The sequence below is a fragment of the Helicoverpa armigera genome, chromosome 15 (assembly GCF_030705265.1).
Source record: "Helicoverpa armigera isolate CAAS_96S chromosome 15, ASM3070526v1, whole genome shotgun sequence".
NCBI classification, from domain to species: Eukaryota; Metazoa; Arthropoda; class Insecta; order Lepidoptera; family Noctuidae; genus Helicoverpa; species Helicoverpa armigera.
In genome coordinates this window covers 197561-216297 of record NC_087134.1, presented here as the reverse complement: position 1 = coordinate 216297, position 18737 = coordinate 197561, and the positions used below count along the sequence as shown (strand labels likewise).

Here is an 18737-nt window from a genome sequence, read left to right as displayed (position 1 = left end):
TTATGCCAAATTGTTTTTATGCAAAGTATATTGCGTATATTTTACTTGACAATGATGCTGGAGTTATAAATGTTTAATGGCCAAACGGCTGGCTCTTGCAGACAGGTTAAACTATTTTGAAGATAAAAAATAAAACGTTGTTTTCAATATGTCAACATTGCTACAGAACTGCGGCAAAAATTACAATGTCGTGCGGAGTCTACCTGATGCATTGACCGTACAAACATCAGAAGAATGCAATATAACCTAAATCTTACAAAACATTGGCAAGCGACCTTCACTTCTTTCTTCTCTCGCCTTATTGGTATTGCTATTCACTAGGTCACATCTAAAAGATATAATATGAAAGTACCAGTACAAAATGTAAGTATCTTTTGCTAAATCACGGCCAGACTGGCCACATCCTATAGCTAAGGGCATCAAAGGGCGACACTGGTGTGTGACTGCGTTCCTGAGATTGCACTCAACCGGTCTGAGAGTGTTGCACCATACGCACTATTCACCATTATTACTTATACACGCATCCGTCGACATGATTCCGGCTATTACATTTTTAAAGCCACAAGGAGCCAATCTTCAAGGAAAGATCACATCTAAAATTGTTCCCCCCTGAGATCACACACTGACCGGCTACTCAAGATGTTATCCCATTCAAGGAAAAAAGTAATACTATTATTATGACTACGTACGACCTTTGCGAAGTTATCAAAATGCATAAACAAAGGACATCATTAAGTTTTCTGTGCGATTTAATATCTCGTACCTGCATAGGTAAATCTTGTTCTTGTTGGGATATACAATTTTATTCAACCTCAGATTGTGATCAAAGTCAGGGTGACAAAATAAACCTGTTGTGCATCCGTGTATGTATGATATTATATACAAAGTAAACTTAACAATTCGCTTGTCTTAGATAATACAGTTTCCTGCAGTTGGCACAGAATGAATGTAATCAAAGAACTACAAACACTGTGACGACACTCTTCATAGAACACATTAAACATAGTTACAAAATCAATAGCAGCGAAACCTACAGCAGTGACACTTGTCTATCAGCAAATATTCTCTATAAGTGTTGTACTGTTTGCAAACATTGCAGCGTCGGTACTTGCGCAAGCGCATGCCCGCCACAGTTCGCGCACTTTCGCCAGCAGTGCACAGCCGACTGTCCGGGACACAGCATCCAGCATCCGTTGCCAGTGAACCTCATCTGTGAACTTCAAATCAACCGGAACAATTCTTTCGAATACTTGTAACATAATACTTGGTGTGCTAGTGTTTTTTATAAAGTGAACCATTTAACTTTGAAATTATGTGCGACAAACATGTGCAGTTACAGCTATATCAAAGCTAGTGCTATTTCTCATTGATTACACAAATTAATAGACTTTAAAAATGTTCTAAGGGATACCTTGCGACCGCAATTTCTCGGATTGTTACAACTCATCTCACTGACGAATTGTAACAAGATTATAACAACTTGACTTCGAAGATATGCCGACATTGCCCTTGAGGATGCAACTAAGATTCACGCAAAAATAACAAAACGGGAATGCGCCGACACGCAAGCGTCACATTGCCCACATGCTATAAATGGACAACACTTAAACTATGAGTGGAGACTTTCGGCGACAAATATGAGATACAGACCAAAGTTCGTGTACATTGTGTGTTTGTTGTGTGTTCACTATGTGTGCAGTTTATTCGTATACACCCCCGTGGTGGAAGTAAGCCAGGGTAAATTAAGGGGGCTCCGGAGCTTCTCCGGGCAGAACCGGTATTACGGGATCCCCTACGCCGTCAGCAAGAGATTCCAAGTAAGTATATAGTTTGCAATATCACTGCGAAAGTAATCTGCATAGTGCATGAGTCCTGCGCCGATATTAATATGAAGAATATTAAAATGTTGATCTTATTTCGCTGGGATTCGGAAATTCCGCGAATGTTGGACGGTATTCTATGTCACATAGATTGAATCGATAAAACGCAAATAGCTTTTCTATGAAGTTAAATTCTAACAAATTGACCAACATACTGAGAACATCAATTACGGCCACTGTGATTTTTACAATAAACTTATTTTCTTTAGAACGCCTTAAATGTAATTACTTCTTATGTAGTTAGATATAACAAAATCTAAAATTAAAACCGTTTGATATACTTAATTCCAGCCACCAAAACTACCGAAGAAGTGGAGCGGCGTGTACCACGCGGTGTCGCGGTTCGACTCCTGTGCACAAAGCTTCGCGATATTTCAACTGGGCGTCGAGGACTGCCACCGGCTCGACGTGTACACGCCAGCCAGTGGTCACAAACTGCCAGTCCTGGTGTTCTTCCACGGAGGAGCATACTACTACGGCAGCAAGTGGCATTATGACCCCGAGTTTCTAGTCAAGAAGAACGTCATAGTCGTAACAGTCAACTATAGATTAGGTGTCCTAGGTTTCTTGTGTTTGAATAATGTTGCCAACCTTGGTCTCAAAGATCAAGTAGCAGCTTTAAGATGGATACAAAAGAATATAGCGGCGTTCGGCGGCGACCCCGACAACGTGACTATATCCGGCTACAGCGCCGGCGCTACCGCAGCAGCGATGCACCTCCTCTCCAAGCGCAGCACAGGACTGTTCCACAAAGCCATCCTGATGAGCGGCGTGCCTCTCACGCCCTGGGCCTTCAACCCGGAGCCGCTCACTCCAGCCTTCGAAGACGCCGCTAAGATAGCCAAAGTACAAAACGAAAGCGACGTTTACAATACTTTTCTGACGTCACCCGTGAGAGATGTACTGTCAGCAACAAAGGGCACATCAATAGATCCTCGGTACTTCAAGTATTCGCCGTGTGTCGACACTGACTTCTCCGAGGCATTTTTCCACAACACGCCATACGACACCATCACATCGGGAGACTTTAACAAAGTGCCCATGATTGTCGGCTTCACAGACATGGAGGGCGCGCTGTTTTACGGACTCAATAACCAAAGAACGTTACAATATTTAGACAATAATTTCGTGGACAGGCTCCCTTCGGTATTTTCTTGGTGTTCGAACGATGACAAAAGAGAAATAGCCAAGAAAATACGCTCATATTACTTTAGCAAGGACAGCATCAGTAGTAGAGCCGCCGTCAGAGGTGGCGTGGACTATTATTCGGATTGGATATCGTACGGAGCGGTTGACGCGTTCTCGAAGCTGATGGCGAAGTATTCGGACGCACCCGTGTATAATTACATGTTTTCTTACAAAGGAGGTCGTAATTTCGGAAGTTTGATGTTTAGTGGAAAGCTCGCAGTGAGCGGGGCCACACACTCCGATGATCTGTTTTACGTATTCAAGCCAGGAGGACTGACCTTAGGGTTAAGCAGCAGCGACCGACTCATCATCGACCGGCATGCCACAATGCTGACCAACTTTATGAAGGTTGGGTAAGTTACAAAAGTTTTATATTATCACTAGCGGTCGCCCGTTTATAAAAAAACACAAAAAAAGATTACATCATCAGTTTGCGAAACTTTAACAGTTTACGCAGTGCTCGCAGCGGAAGCTTTCAATAGAAATGGGATGTCTAACACTGAAAGAAATTTTCAAATCGGAACAGTAGTTCTTGAGATTAGCGCGTTCAAACAAACAAACTCTTCAGCTTTATAATATTAGAATAGATTGTATAATCTTTCCAACAAAATCTGCACCACGTATTTCTGTAATGTAACATATCCAGAAGACCTTATACAATATCTTATTTTTAGTCTTGATTAATATACATAAATTCAGATAAGTACGTTAGTAGTTTTGTGGTTTTGTGTATACTGACGTGCTTACGTAGATAACGCTAGCTGGCGATTTGTCACAAATGTTGACGTACAAATGAGCTCGAGCCGATACATGGGATTATTACACCATCGCATCAACGTTACCAAACGTGAACTTTAATCACTATTGCTAGAAATATACTGGACTATCATAATGTTTTATGTAATACATAATTTCACCGAACATATTACCCATGGCGTAATACATGTAAAAAGCTATAAGATTTAATAATTACATACATACACTATAGAATACGCAAGTGCCAATTTACTAGTAGAGATATAAAGCTATCAACAAAATGTAGCGGTTTCTTATTTCAGCTCAATAGCCTGTCAGTAGCGAATTTTGATCTTTTTAATAAAAGCAAACATGTGGTTTGCAAACAAAACTGTATAAATAAATGTATAAAAAAATAAGCTCTTAGTCATATTGCACGGTGAAAACACCCCATAAAGCGAACGACTATACAGACAGTAGAACTCATGCTGTTTGGTGTTGTGGTAAGAATTATGACGATTTTGAAACAAAAATAGACATTAGCAGTATAAAAGCTTGCCACGGAAACATTTACTCAAGAGCAGTTATCGCGTTTCCCAGGGAGCCGACGCCGCACACGACGCCTCTGCTGCCGGTCCGCTGGCCAGCCACCACCGCCAACCGGTCGCAGATCCTGCACATCGACCGGCAGCTGTCAGTGAGCGACATGCCGGCCAGCCACCAGGGCCGGTTCCTGCTGGAACTGCTGTGTGAACACGGCCAGCCGGGCTTCGTGCCCTGCGAGAGTCACAGGAACTGCAACCTGCAGATCGATGTGCGAGGCAATTGGCAATAAAATGACATTACAATTAATCTTCAATTATTTCATTTTCGTTCAAATTACACACGATCACAATATAAATTCAGGTACTTGTCAGCAAGTCACTTAGGGCAGCTTTTATCATTATATCAGCTGTTGACTATCTTTACAGGCATCTACATAAAACCTCACTTTCCCAGGAGTCCTATGTATCAGATGAGCAGTAAAACGCAAGCACGTAAGTACCTATAGATTTAAAGTTCAGCATATAAAGTAATAATTTATTCGCGGAAGTTGCACGACATCTTGAGAACATTACTGCACTGCACGGAACAGCATTAGGAGCGCGGTGTAGTGGTGTCCACTCACATACGCCGTTATTACGACATAAATCCAGAATTCTTTCAAGATTGCGGGCAAATACTAGCACTGATATAAAATATTCCAGTCCATACGTTTCCTTGGAAATGTACGGTAAACAATAGCTTGATGTCAGTCGAAGGGGTCCTCACACGAAATGAAATAAACTATAAATCTGCAAACACGCTCGAGGGGCGACGCAAACAGTCCGAGCACGATTTATAAATATGCAGATCAAATATTAAAAGGAGAGCCACAAGATCATCCCGGAACGGCAAAGATTTGCACTCGCAGACAAGACAGAACGTATACCTCAAGTAACCAGTGACTGGTACATTCTATTGTGGCTAATATCTCCAGTAACGATTATATTATGTAACTGTATCTCATGTAAGACATGATTACTAAATATCGGTCTACTGTTTGGCTACCTACTGAGATTTAACACTTTCGATTATTATCTGTCATTCGGATATTCGGTAATTATGAACAAGCTTTCCTTATTGCTAAAGTGTTATTTCTTCATAATCACATGTCTGCCTTCTTTCCGATTCTTTATTAATCTTTAAGATTAGGTATAATTTTGCAGAATGTTAGAGTGAGTCGGATGGCAGTTGTCTTATCTGTTACTACTCTACTGCAGGGCATTGGCAGAACAGAACCTGTTATCTAAATGTCGATACATTTCTTAATTCTTACAATTTTCATTTTTTAAACAATTTTCTAGGTATGCAACTACCCCTTAAAACCGTAATCAATAGCTTGACTTATTTAAGCGAATGTATCGTTGGTCGCGTCTGTCGCTCCGCTTAGTATTTGGCAGGGCCCGCAGCGGTGCACTGGCATCGTCTCAGAATAAATATTCAATGTTTTCATTCAATTTCTCGCGACCCCCGCCCCCCGCGCCGCCCGGGCCCCCTCCCCCGCGGTCCGCGCGCTGGACCTCGGCTCACGGAGCTGTTGGAACAGAGATAACGTGATATTCAATGAATTGACTACCGCCATCCTATTGCTTGCATTGCGACTTTTATTTGATTCGTCTCAACTTTCCCAAGAAGACACCGATTCTTTATTGAGATAAGTGGCTGTTTATTAGTCGGTGTTGTTAAGTACGCTGTTAACATTAAGACTTGGTAGGTGTATCGATACATACACCGATAAATTTTCTTCTTCCATACTCTTTTGTATGCCTTCATCTCACAAGTAACATTCTTTCTAGCCATGTCGACTTACACACAATTCTGAATTCATCCATCGTTCCTTTGGTCGTCTCCTCGTCTATATCTATCCATCCACATCCGTGCTCATCACCTTCCTCACAACAAGATAAGAAATCCTTTTTCTACGCATCACATGCCTATACCATGTCAGCTGGATCCCACATAGGTTTTCGGATACCGGTGCCACTTTCGAAATTCCTCTAATATACCTATCTACTCATAATATTTTAGTTCGATTGCTTAAGTAATTGCCAATATTGCTTTGGTATTTATTTTTAACCTTATTTCATATTAAATAAATATTATAAACGCGAAAGTTTGTATGTATGGATGTATGGATGTTTGTTACTCTTTCACGCAAAAACTACTGAATGGATTTTAATGAAACTTTACAATAATATAGCTTATACATCAGAATAACACAAAGGCTACAATTTGTAAACATATTGTTCGAAATACTAAACCTGCGCAGACGAAGTCGCGGGCACCAGCTAGTATTAAAAATAAGTGAACAAAAGGTCAACTCAAGATTGTGTATCTTGGCGTGTGGGGTGGCGAAATAGACTTAATTAATACTTCTTTTAATTTTTCTTTGCACGCGCCATTTCCTTTTTATCTATTTTGTTATGTCCACAGAGTACATTATACTATTTCATTGCCTAGCTGAGTGATTTTTCACCTCGTGAAAAAGTCGTGGTGGCCTAGTGGGTAAAGAACCAACCTCTCGAGCATGAGGGCGTGGGTTCGAGTCCAGGTCAGGCAAGTACCAATGCAACTTTTAAAGTTTGTGTGTACTTTCTTAGTATGTCTTAGACACCAACGTCTGATATAAAGGTGAAGGAAAACATCTTGAGGAAACCTGGACTATAAAGTCTGAAATCACCAACCCGCATTGAGCAAGCGTGGTGATTAATGCTCAATCCTTCTCCGTGTGAGAGGAGGCCGCAGCCCAGCAGTGGGGCGATAAAAAGGCTGTAACAACAACAGCTCTTTAGAATCCCTGGCTATTGCTTACGAGTCAGGAATCAAATATTTCAATCATTTTTGGCGCTAGTCATTCTAATTTACAATACCTCGCTTGCTCGGTTATAAAACTAGAAAACAACTTTGCACACTAGTTTAGCAAATAACTATTATCACTCTAGCCAGAAGCTAAAACCGCTCTTTCAACGGTCAGATATCGAAAAGCAATAGGTAATACTCTTTCCAAGACGCGGAGATGAAAAATAAATTAGCTACTTTAAAAAATACGAGCCGTACCTACATATATATGTTTTTAGATTTTTATGGTTGCAGTTAAGTTGTATGTAATTATTTTAGGTCAAACCCACAAAGCTATTTCTCATAGCAACCCAGGGGCCCGATTCTCCTAATTTTACTTAAGCGCCATTCGATTCACGTTCGACTCGATTCGACTGAGACCCAATCCCGACTCGATTACGATTGAAGCGTATGTGGCATTCCGCTATTTTTTCTTAGAAAAACGTTTTTATCTTGTAATAATTTTGTCTGCAAATGATTTACGATTGCAAAATGATTGTACAGCAAACTACCGTATAGACCAAAATCATCAAAATAGCAGACCAATCTCACACCAATCAAATGTCAATCGAATACGATTGGTCTTTTATTAGTAGCAGAATGTCCGATATGGTTAAAACTGCTATTGCGATCATATTGCGGCTCGATTTCTCTTCGATTTTGACATTATTAACTTAGGAGAATCGGGCCCCAGGTATCTAACCCGGGACCTCGTGTACGGCAGACGCACTTGCGACCAATGCAACGACATTCATGACGGTAATTTATATAGTATTCATTTTTAGATACCTACGGCATAAGTGGCGCATGCCTTTGTTTCTTTTCCTTTTTGCAGCAGATAAGTTTGATCTGTCGTGCAAATGATACTCAGTCCCACGCTTCTCTTATTTGTGTGTCTGTCTTGACATACACTATTATGACCAGTTTAAGTTTACGACGAGACGGGTTAAATTAAACACTCGTGAGCAGTTTAAACATAATATATTATTAAAAAAGAAAACAATACAATATAAGAACAATATTGTAGACTGATCTTTACAGAACAAATTATATGGCGTCGGCGTCGGGCGGAGTCCTACACTCGCATACTAGCGAGACCACGAGATTACAGTACATTGTCAACCTCGCTACTATGATAGTGTCATCGCATACAAACTTATACAAATTAAATTATACTAAAAGAACAGTACAGGCTCATCCACTTGGCTTCAATTTCACGCATCCAACTGAACTATAAGCTATTAAAATCAGACTTGCGAATATTTTGTAGAAGATATTCAGGAACTTGACAGAGCGTGTTTTATGTCATGCTGTACATAATGTTAACTCAACACTGATACCTGCTAATGCGTACATGTGAGTGAAGTGCCCAGTGGGCCCGCGACGCACTCCGCCGCGCCGCCTCGCCAGATACTATCAGTATTGCATTTAGAACTACATAGAGCCAGACCAGCCGAGAGTACCATATTCCGGGGTTTCCAAACTCCTGACTTGCAGTACAATGAAGTCAGGTACATAACCTAAATGCAATAGCAATACATCAATTCGTAAATCTTAGTATCTCTACACTCTTTTCACGTTATATATCTCTATATTAAAGTTTAGCGGAAACACTGTTGCGGAAAGTCGAGTCTGTATAAACATTAGTCGGTTAGTCGATTCCTGACTAAGAATTAAACTGCTACAATTATCTGTACAATGTCCCACCGGTACCCGGTGTTTCATAAACAAAAATCGATATAAAAATATTTATAGATAATAATCGACTTTTGTATACACGCCAACTTATCGAAATCCCTAGTGAGAGAAGAAAACTCGATAATTAGTGTATCGATAAAATGTTCATGAAAATAAAGTATTAAAAAAGTAAGTAAGGACAACAGTGCTTCACCGCGAGCGTTACAATTACTTTGTTTAACTTCTATAACGATATAATCTATAATATACGCTAGAGACAATATACAGCGCATTTCCGACACATATTACAGCTACATTCGAATTTAAACTCGTATTTCACAACGTCCGTTATCGTTGAGGTCAGAGCGGAGCACACAGTTACATATTTACTATTTATTACACGTTTATATTTCTCACTTCATAAATATAAGAAGATCACTCGAGGACCCGTCGCCGTCTCGCGCCGGCGCTCACCTACTTCTTAATAACTTATCGTAAAGCCGACTGTCGTTATATTGGCAGTTTAATGCATTTTAATTCTTTACAATTGTTTTAATACCGAAACTATCGCAAAGATCGGCAATAAGATATGCCTATATGAACCCGTGACTAACTAGCGAGCAGACGGACAGCACAGAGAGCGATGCGGGCGTCGGCCCTCGAGCTCGATATATCACCCTCAATAAAGCTTAAGCAACCACTCGCTAAGCGTAAACACGTCTATGTTACACGTATATTCGTCGTCCGTCACTAGGGCGCGTGCCGGGGGCGGCGGCGGCGCAGGCGGCGCGCGATGGTGGGGAAGTAGGCGGACAGCGGCGCGCGCGTGTGGCGGCGGCGCGGGTCGGCGTGTCAGCGCAGCAGCGCGGGCAGGTCGGCGAAGGCGCAGGCGCCCAGCCCCGCGCGCGCCATGCGGCGCAGCAGCGTGCGCGAGTGCGCCACGCACGCCTCCACCGGCGACACCCACTGCGCGCCCTGCGCCTCTGCAACCACGCCTGCGTACACGCCACATGCCCGAGCCCGCTGACACCTCCACAACCTCAGCTACGTCTACTCTACGACACTACTCACACTAACTACTACTACTATACTCAAACCGAAGATCTATATATTTTTTTTTTTTTTAACGACGTCTAAATTCTTCAAATGACCCCTGATGTGTTTCGGATGGCACGTTAAACTGTAGGTCCCGGATGTCATTGAACATCCTTGGCAGTCGTTACGGGTAGTCAGAAGCCAGTAAGTCTGACACCAGTCTAACCAAGGGATATCGGGTTGCCTGGGTAACTGGGTTGAGGAGGTCAGATAGTCAGTCGCTTCTTGTAAAGCACTGGTACTCAGCTGAATCCGGTTAGACTGGAAGCCGACCCCAACATAGTTGGGAAAAGGCTCGGAGGATGATGTATATACTTTCTAAGTATATCTTGGACAAAAATGACTGTGTTTTAGATAAAACTGTAGGTCCCGGCTGTCATTGAACATCCTTGGCAGTTGTTACGGGTAATCAGAAACCAGTAAGTCTGACACCAGCCTAACCAAGAAGTATTGGGTTGCTCGGGTAACTGGGTTGAGGAGGTCAGATAGGCAGTCGCTCCTTGTAAAACACTGGTACGCAGCTGAATCCAGATAGACTGGAAACCGACCCCAACCTAGTTGAGAAAAGGCTCGGGAAATGATGACTTTAAAAATGATTAGTTCATCTAATCGGATATACAAATATAAAGAGAAAAGACAAAAAGATACCGAGTATGGCGGAGTTGAGCGCCTCGCAGACAGCCTCGCGCCGCACGGGCTCCAGCTGCCAGCCCACCGGGCTGTCCCACGGGTTGCTGTACGCCAGCAGGCTGAACGCGTCCTGCAACACAGCGAGCCTTACACAACATGTCACACAACAAGATCTGCTTCATCATTTGTGACACTGCCAAATTCTTAAAAAACAATCCATGTAACTAAAAGGCCGACATCAAAAGTCACATAATAATCCTTGGCAGTCGTTACAGGTAGTCAGCTCCAGTGAATCTACCAAAATCAGTCTAACCATGGGGTATTGGGTTGCCTGGGTAACTGGATTTAGAAGGTCAGATAGGGCAGTCGCTCCTTGTAAAGCACTGGTACCCAGCTACATCCGATTGGACTGGAAGCCGACCCCAACAACATAGTTGGGAAAAGGCTCGGAAGTCGATGATCAAAAGTCCAAAATAAGACAATAAAGTCGGTGAAAGAAGCTACTGGTATATTATAGTAGAGTAGTGCTGACCTCGAGCATGCTCTTGACGAACTGGTCCTGCTGCAGCTTCTGGCTCATGGCGTAGAGCTCGCGGCCGAACGCCAGCATGCGCTCCACCGACGCGCGCGAGCCGCCCTCCGCCTCTGCACCCGCACACGTTACTGACGCACCCGCCGCCGCGGGGACACAGACCGCCCACTAACATACACTATCCACACTTCCGACAGATTACAATTACTCGTATCATCGAATTTAGTGCCACGGGATTATCACAGGATTACAATTCTGTAATCCGTGGAAACATCTGGAAGTTCTCACCCGTACTATATTAATAATTTTCATTAAGATACAAGCCAGTCTGTGTCCCTCCAGCGACGCATTTGTACAGATTAGTATTAGACTAAGGCTAGAAAATAAAATGATTATAAGTTTGTTGTCTGCTGTTCGAATTCGGGGAGCGAAACAAATGAATTAAAACTCAGTGCTGAGGAGACAAAATGAAACCGTGTGGTGACACAATGTGTAGCACCGAGCGGTACGAGGGAGCCGCATGCGTCGAGTGGGCCCCGTGTCGGTATATCATACGTATAATATAGTACATATACTAGGATATGGTGTGTAGTAACAAGCGTCACTCCAGCCGGCACATGCAACATGCAACGTGTGCCGCGCCCACAACATTACCACAACTTAATTTACAAACATATCGCCAATCCTGGCACTTGTACGCCACCGAGCTTTTAATGAACGATACCCTGCCCACTGAGTATCTTAAGAACTACAAACACATTAGTATACATGTTTTGCCCATTATGAATAGAAAGATTATATTTGTAAATTAAGCTGAAAATATTAGACAAAGTAAACTGCTAAATAGTGTGTACTTACTGTTTTACCGCTAACACAGAGAGAACACTAGCCACTTACCACGACATACATTGTACTGTGACTGTTAATGAGTGCGGGACATGTTGACGCAACCACAACATGAATTCAAATATGAGACACAACAGTCGTCTAATATAACGACGATACTAATACAATTTGAAGAGAAGTGATAGCAACGCCCATTGACATTGTAGGAAATCGTTCAAGACTGAGATTTGCCACAATGTGTTGCGTCAACTAGCCCCGCAGAGGTGCACAGATGCTCAGACGGTGATGTTAGTAGTACACTACAAGCAGAGCTACGGCGAATGTGTTCAGCAACACGTCTGTATGAAGAACAAGCTGAGAGGAACAAGGGACACTGCATCCAGTGCGACAGAATGCTCAACACTGCACAGATATGGACGGCAAACGTGAACGGCCAAATGCACGTGTCGACAGTCGAAGCGATGAGACCAAGGATCGCTCTGGTTCCTTATACTACGGCTTTTATACGTAAAGTCTAAATCCGATTATATTTTGAAGAAAAACTTTTACAAGCTAACAAATTTTATTTAAACTAACACCCCCTCGGCCCAGATATATCAAATTTCGCGTCTAATCTCGTTTGGAACGCCTAAATCTATTTGTTTGAAATCTACGAAGTGAATAAACAAAAAAATGTAAAGCTAGTAAAGCGACAAATATTTGTTGAGAGTAGTACAAGAGCATCAAGGTATTAGGTCGAGCGGGAACCAGAGCGTGATGTGGGGAGTGGCAGTAAGAAGTACCCACCGGCGCGGAAGTCGGGCAGCAGCGCGGCGAGGCTGGCCGTCACGCCCGGCATGCCCTTCACGAGCGGCAGCGCCTCCTCACCTACAAGCAGCCGCGTCACTCCCACTCCGCCCGCAACCCAGTGCCGGATTAACCAACGCTTGCCGCGGGACCGAGCCCCGTGAAGCTGGTGCCCATCTTTTTACAAGGTTTCCTTCTAGTTTTTACTTGACAAGGGCTTGCTTAATCCAGCACTGCATAAACCAGTCCGGTACCCGGTGATATGTTTGTCGGTCGCGGTCGCTGTCACAGCTCCTTAAACTTAGCTGCAGCGTGCTCGAGGTGCAAGTTATTCACAACAAGGTGATCGCTTGAGTGTGCGAGCGTCTCCGGTACGACAACTTTCAAGTAAGTTTCAAATTATTGCAGTGTTTCATTTCAACGCGATAATGGACCAAATTAAAACTAGAAAAATATCTATGGATAACTGTTCCATATCAAATGACCATCCTACGTAGAAATGATTCCCTTTGCTATCAAGTGGAAATTGCAATGTGGTAAATATTCAGTAACAGCATAACTTGCACCTCGGTGTTACTGGACATGCGTAAGCGACGACTCACGCGAACTAAATCCAACTGAACGGAAAAAATAAAACAAAATACGCGTTAAGTGCCGATGAGTGATCTCGAGACTAATGCCATGTTACATGAGCGGTTAGTTAACAAGCCGTTAAACTGCACTAACATGCCAACTTACTAAACTCATCAACTAAATGCATTCAAGATTACTCTTGTACCCACGATACTTGTGAATAACTACTTCGTAGAACCAATCTTCTAACCAAGAACGATTTTATCTTTCTCCACACAATTTTAGTGCAAGTGGATTCCGATAAAAATCGGATCCAATTTTGTGCCTTTCATCAAATGCCTAGCATTTGAAAATATGAAAATCCGGGAGTATTGTCGAATTTCGTCAATATTAACTTAGGTGTCGTCATCAACTCGGATGTCACACACACCGGTATCACAGCTGACCATCGCTGAGACAATTATTGTTTTACAGATTTTGGATAACTCAGTCAAAATGATAACTATTATACCTTCATAATACAAGTTTCGTATTTAAATATATTTGGTTGCTATTCTACAACTTAAGTCTAGCGCTTATTTTAATTTAGTAGCTTACATTAATTACCTAGGATATTAACTAGGTGCAGAAACTAAAAGGTTTTCCAATAACGGGTTAAATCATAATGATGTTAAAAAGTATAGGGATAGGATACAACTGCGGATAACATCCGCAAGCGACGTCGCGGCACTCCAACACATACGTTATGGTCGGAGGTGTGAAGCCAGCCTTATTATTATAGACAATGCCATAAATATTATATTTATAAAATAATTCTATGTTAGTAGCTAAACTAGCTCTTTGTGTACATTCATGCAAACTAAAATAAAGAGCGAATTATAATAAAAATGATATATGTGTCTAAATAAAATAATAATAATGAATGAGTATGGTGTGCAAACAATATATAAAAAATAATAATAAAAATATAACTGTAGTAAAAAAATAAGTTACATAGTCAATAATAGTTATCATATTAAACATTTGTTCATTGCTATACTTAATTTTATTTATAATAAATTATAATTTATATGGGTTGCCAATTGTAGGATAAATATAATATTTTGTGGGGCCAGATTATTTTAAAATAAACCTTATTTTGCCACTGTGTTTCCATGCGGGGATCGAACCCAATATTTAATGATTGAGGATTCTACAATATGGGATCCCAATCGCTTAATATTTAGCATCTAGCTAAATATTAATCCAGCATCAAACTAGATTTCTGTATAGACAGACAGCAAAAACGAAAAGACTATAAATAAATAAAGACTGTTTAATTATTGCTAAGTTTTTGTTGCTGTCTAGTTTGTATTACATTTCCCTGTAATAGAAATATGTGATTGCAATGTCACGCACACATAGGTATCGATCTATCGAAGTGGAACCTCATTGTAATATTGATAATATTCAACTATTACTTTCACAGAACTTTAAGAAGTTTTCATAAATCTACATATGTATGTATGAGTGCGTGAGTTGCCAACGTACATAATATTTATTTCTTCTTGAATGTACTAATGTTAACGTGCATGTAGTCAATAATAAAAGAAAACTATGGTATGTTAAAATTCTTAATATCTTGGAGTTATATAATCTTATTAAAAAAAAAGAATTATATGGCATAAAGATATTAAGTAATACAATTTTCAATTAAAATATTGTTCATTGGTTAACATTAGTACGTTTCGTCTCAATTTCAGTTGCGGTCGTTCCCAATATTATTTTTATAGTATGTCTATCTATTATTTTGTCTGTTGATTTGCTTACAAGAGATAGAATTTTGACATCACTTCCAAAGATGTTCAATTTTTATCTCTAGTAAGAGAAATGACAGACATCAGTAGGAAGGAAAACCATAGATAGAATATTGGGAGCGGGCGTCAGTGGGGTGGTTTGGAGTAAGAGAGTAAGTAAGTAGTGTGACGTGAGAGGTACCTGCGTGTTCGCCGTTGGTGGCGGGCGGCGGCGACATGTCCACGTCGTCTTCGCTGGGCGGCCGGCTCGAGTCTGCTTCAGCCACGCCTGTCATAATTATTATATAGTATAAAACAAACTCGTTTTGTTTGTCCCTGTATTCCTGAGTATGTTTAAAATGACGCAACGGATTTTGATGTGTTTTTTAGCAGGTAGAGTGATTGACCTTTTGCTTTCGGTATCATAGCCTCCATGTTAAGTTTATATTGTTCAGTTAGGTGTAAGAGTGAGCGCAATGTAGTATTGTATAGTGTGTCGTGGTTGCGCGTGGTGCGGCGGCGCTCCCCGCGCTCCCCGGGCTCCCCGACGCCGCGGCCGCGCGACACGACCATACCGTACATGATATCTATACTATTTTTTCTTTTTATTTAGCCTGTGTTGTCCCACTGCTGGGCAAAGGCCTCCCCCATAGCCTTCCATCTTTCAATATCGGTCGCCATTTACGGCCAGTGTGTGTGGAAATTTCCACAAGGACAATTGTCTAGGTCCTCCCTCCAGTGTTTTCTTGGTCTTCCTCTTGATCGCCTACCATCATCAGGGATCCATTTTGTGGTGATATTGGCCCACTTATCCGAGTGCATTCCACTTCAACTTTGCAAACTTATTGCCCGCATTAACTATATTCGGTCCAGATTCGTTCAAAAGTTCCCTCAAGAACACGGGTGAATCCACTGGCGGAAGCTAACATCACTACATTATATAAAACAAAGTCGCTTTTCCTGTCCCTATATCCCTTTGTACGCTTAAATCTTAAAAACTACGCACCCGATTTTCATGCAGTTTTTACACGCTTTTTATTAGCTTCACCTGTATGTTTGTTTGTAACCGACTTCTTTGGGCGCGATTTTGACCCACTTTAAACGACCAGATTTCGTTCAAACTTTGTAGATTTATTGAGGACCGATGACAATACACTAATTTGATAAAATTATTCCATTTTAACCGACTTCCCAAAAAGGAGGAAGTTACACGTACACATCGATTACTCCGAGGTTTATAGACCGATTTACGTGATTCTGTTTTTGTTCGACTTGGAATAGCTGCCAGTTGGTCCCATATTCATCAGGTCAGGATCTGATGATGGAAACCCTGAGAAATCGAGGGCAACCTTCAAAACTTGTAGGCATACATAGGGTAAAAACTTGACACTTAGGTGTACGCCTAAAAGCACTATTCAACTGTGAAGATTTGGAGCTGACCTGATGATGGAGACCAGAGAGGGTCGAGGGAACTCGACAACTGAATATGTAAACTACCTCGTGTTTGGGCTTAAATTATTTGTATTGACAAGACCTTTGCAACAGTGAAGGTTTGGAGCTGACCTGATGATGGAGACCAGAGAAAATGGAGGGAACTCGACAACTGAATATGTAAACTACCTCGTGTTTGGGCTTAAATTATTCGTATTGACAAGACCTATGCAACAGTGAAGGTTTGGAGCTGACCTGATGATGGAGACCAGAGAAAGTCAAGGGAACTCGACAACTGAATATGTAAAATACCTCGTTTGGACTTATATTCTTTGTATTGATGAGAACTTCCTACTTGTATGGATAGTGACAACTATTCGTATCACTGAAAAGCTTTAAATAAATAACCTTTTACAAAAAATTAAACCGAGTTCCCAAAACACTAAAAGCAAAAAAACTAATTTTAGGTGCATCGGCCTAGAAGTCGGTGGCAACATTAACTTAGTAACATCCATTACACACCGACTTCTAGGCTTTTCAATTTGCAAAATATGATCTTTGTTAATTTATATAATTTTCATCTATAGTCGATAAGGTAAGAAAATTAATTAAAATTTTCTAGAATTTTTCTCTACAGTCGATAAGGCAGGACTCGATGTTAATTTTTATTTCCAATAATTATCTTTAGCCGTTTTCTCTAATATTGACAATTTTTTGTATACTAAAGAGAATTTTAATTCTACAAAACAAATAATAGTTTGAAAACAAACTAAAAAGTAGAAAATAAATAATAGTTTAAAAAAACTAAAAAACACGCTTTTTATAGAAAAACGAACTAAAAAATAGGAAATAAATTTTAATGAATTTAAATTAAGAAAACAGTGTTAAAAATTTCAATGAATATAAATTAATAATAGTGTGAATACAAAAAAAAAATATTTAAAAAAAAGCGTGGGGTGCATGGTGTCAATAGTTATAAATATTTTATTGACAGATATGAGTACAGTGATTTTCATTTCGATAATATCTTAAAAAGCACCCACGCTTTTTAAAATTTTTTGTTTTCACACTATTATTAATTTATATTCATTGAAATTTTTAACACTGTTTTCTTAATTTAAATTCATTAAAATTTATTTCCTATTTTTTAGTTCGTTTTTCTATAAAAAGCGTGTTTTTTAATAGATAGAGTGATTAAAGAGAAAGGTTACATAAGTTTAATAAATGAAATTGTTATCCCGTGCAAAACCGGAGCGGGTCGCTAGTAATTATATGAATGAGTGAGTACCGTTGGTGTGCTTGTCGCTGTGTCCGTTGGCGCTGGGCGCGCGGCTGGTGTGCGAGATGACCGACGTCGCCACGCCGTTCGCCTTCTCGCCGCCCTGCAACACAACACACTCACAATTACACACTAATCCTACTTATATTATAAATGTGAAATCACAGAATGTATAGATGTATGTTTGTTAATCTTTCACGCAAAAACGGCTGGACCAATTTGGTTGAAATTTGGTATGTAGATAGGTTTAACACAAAGCTACTTTTAATCAACACACCAAGCAGATGAAGTCGCGCGCGAAAGCTAGTTAAACGGTGAACAACATCCCTACAAATCGATGTAATGTTTCGTAAGAAAATTTGTGAATCTCAGCTTTCATTTATTTATTTATTCTTAGGAAAGCTTACGGACTAATGACAATTTTAATAACTTACTATATTTCTAATTTGCTAACAACAAGCTTCCGCCAATAAATAAATGAATAAGGTTGTACGGAATAGTGATTGAGCGGTGTGTACCTCCTGGTCGGAGCCGTTGACCATCTCGACGAACTGGCGGTACTTGAGCAGGAACAGCAGGTCGTGGTCCCGCTCCAGCAGGCCGGGGTACAGCGCCCGCGTCGTCTCGATGGCCTCGCCGATGCGCCCCGACACCACCAGCTTCGACACCCCTGCACACCGAACACCAAGCTCAACTCTAGCCGACATCTGTCTCGTGGACTAACACTCCAAGCCTGGTGGCTAAAAACCTAACCTAACCCAAGTCTTCGGTGGTGCTTCATCGAAGACTTAATTAAACGTGGCAGAACTCTAATGCAGTATGTATTAGATTATAGATCTTAAAGTAATAATGATGTCTTTAGCAATCATTTTATTTAGAATTACTTTAAT

General features: G+C 40.9%; 2 protein-coding genes across 6 annotated transcripts in view; one reads left to right on the top strand and one right to left on the bottom strand.

The window, feature by feature from the left end:
* The first annotated feature begins 1422 nt into the window (after positions 1-1422).
* On the top strand, positions 1423-4645 carry LOC110376313 (carboxylic ester hydrolase). Its single transcript, XM_021334736.3, has 3 exons — positions 1423-1817; positions 2172-3421; positions 4404-4645. The coding sequence occupies exons 1-3, from the start codon at positions 1638-1640 to the stop codon at positions 4636-4638; spliced, it is 1665 nt and encodes a 554-aa protein (XP_021190411.1). The 5' UTR covers positions 1423-1637; the 3' UTR covers positions 4639-4645.
* Positions 4646-8187: 3542 nt separating this feature from the next.
* Positions 8188-18737, bottom strand: part of Ranbpm (Ran-binding protein M) — a 37023-nt gene continuing 26473 nt past the window's right edge. For 2 of the 5 annotated variants that reach the window (XM_049845411.2, XM_049845413.2), the window contains 7 exons: positions 18366-18517; positions 17857-17950; positions 15340-15426; positions 12790-12870; positions 11158-11270; positions 10644-10755; positions 8188-9895 (listed from right to left, as the gene is read on the bottom strand). In XM_049845411.2, the coding sequence (XP_049701368.1) occupies positions 9753-9895; positions 10644-10755; positions 11158-11270; positions 12790-12870; positions 15340-15426; positions 17857-17950; positions 18366-18517 (782 nt within the window). In that variant the 3' untranslated portion in view covers positions 8188-9752. The remainder of the gene's footprint in view (positions 9896-10643; positions 10756-11157; positions 11271-12789; positions 12871-15339; positions 15427-17856; positions 17951-18365; positions 18518-18737) is intronic. The other 3 variants (XM_049845412.2, XM_049845415.2, XM_049845414.2) reach the window with 2 other exon arrangements.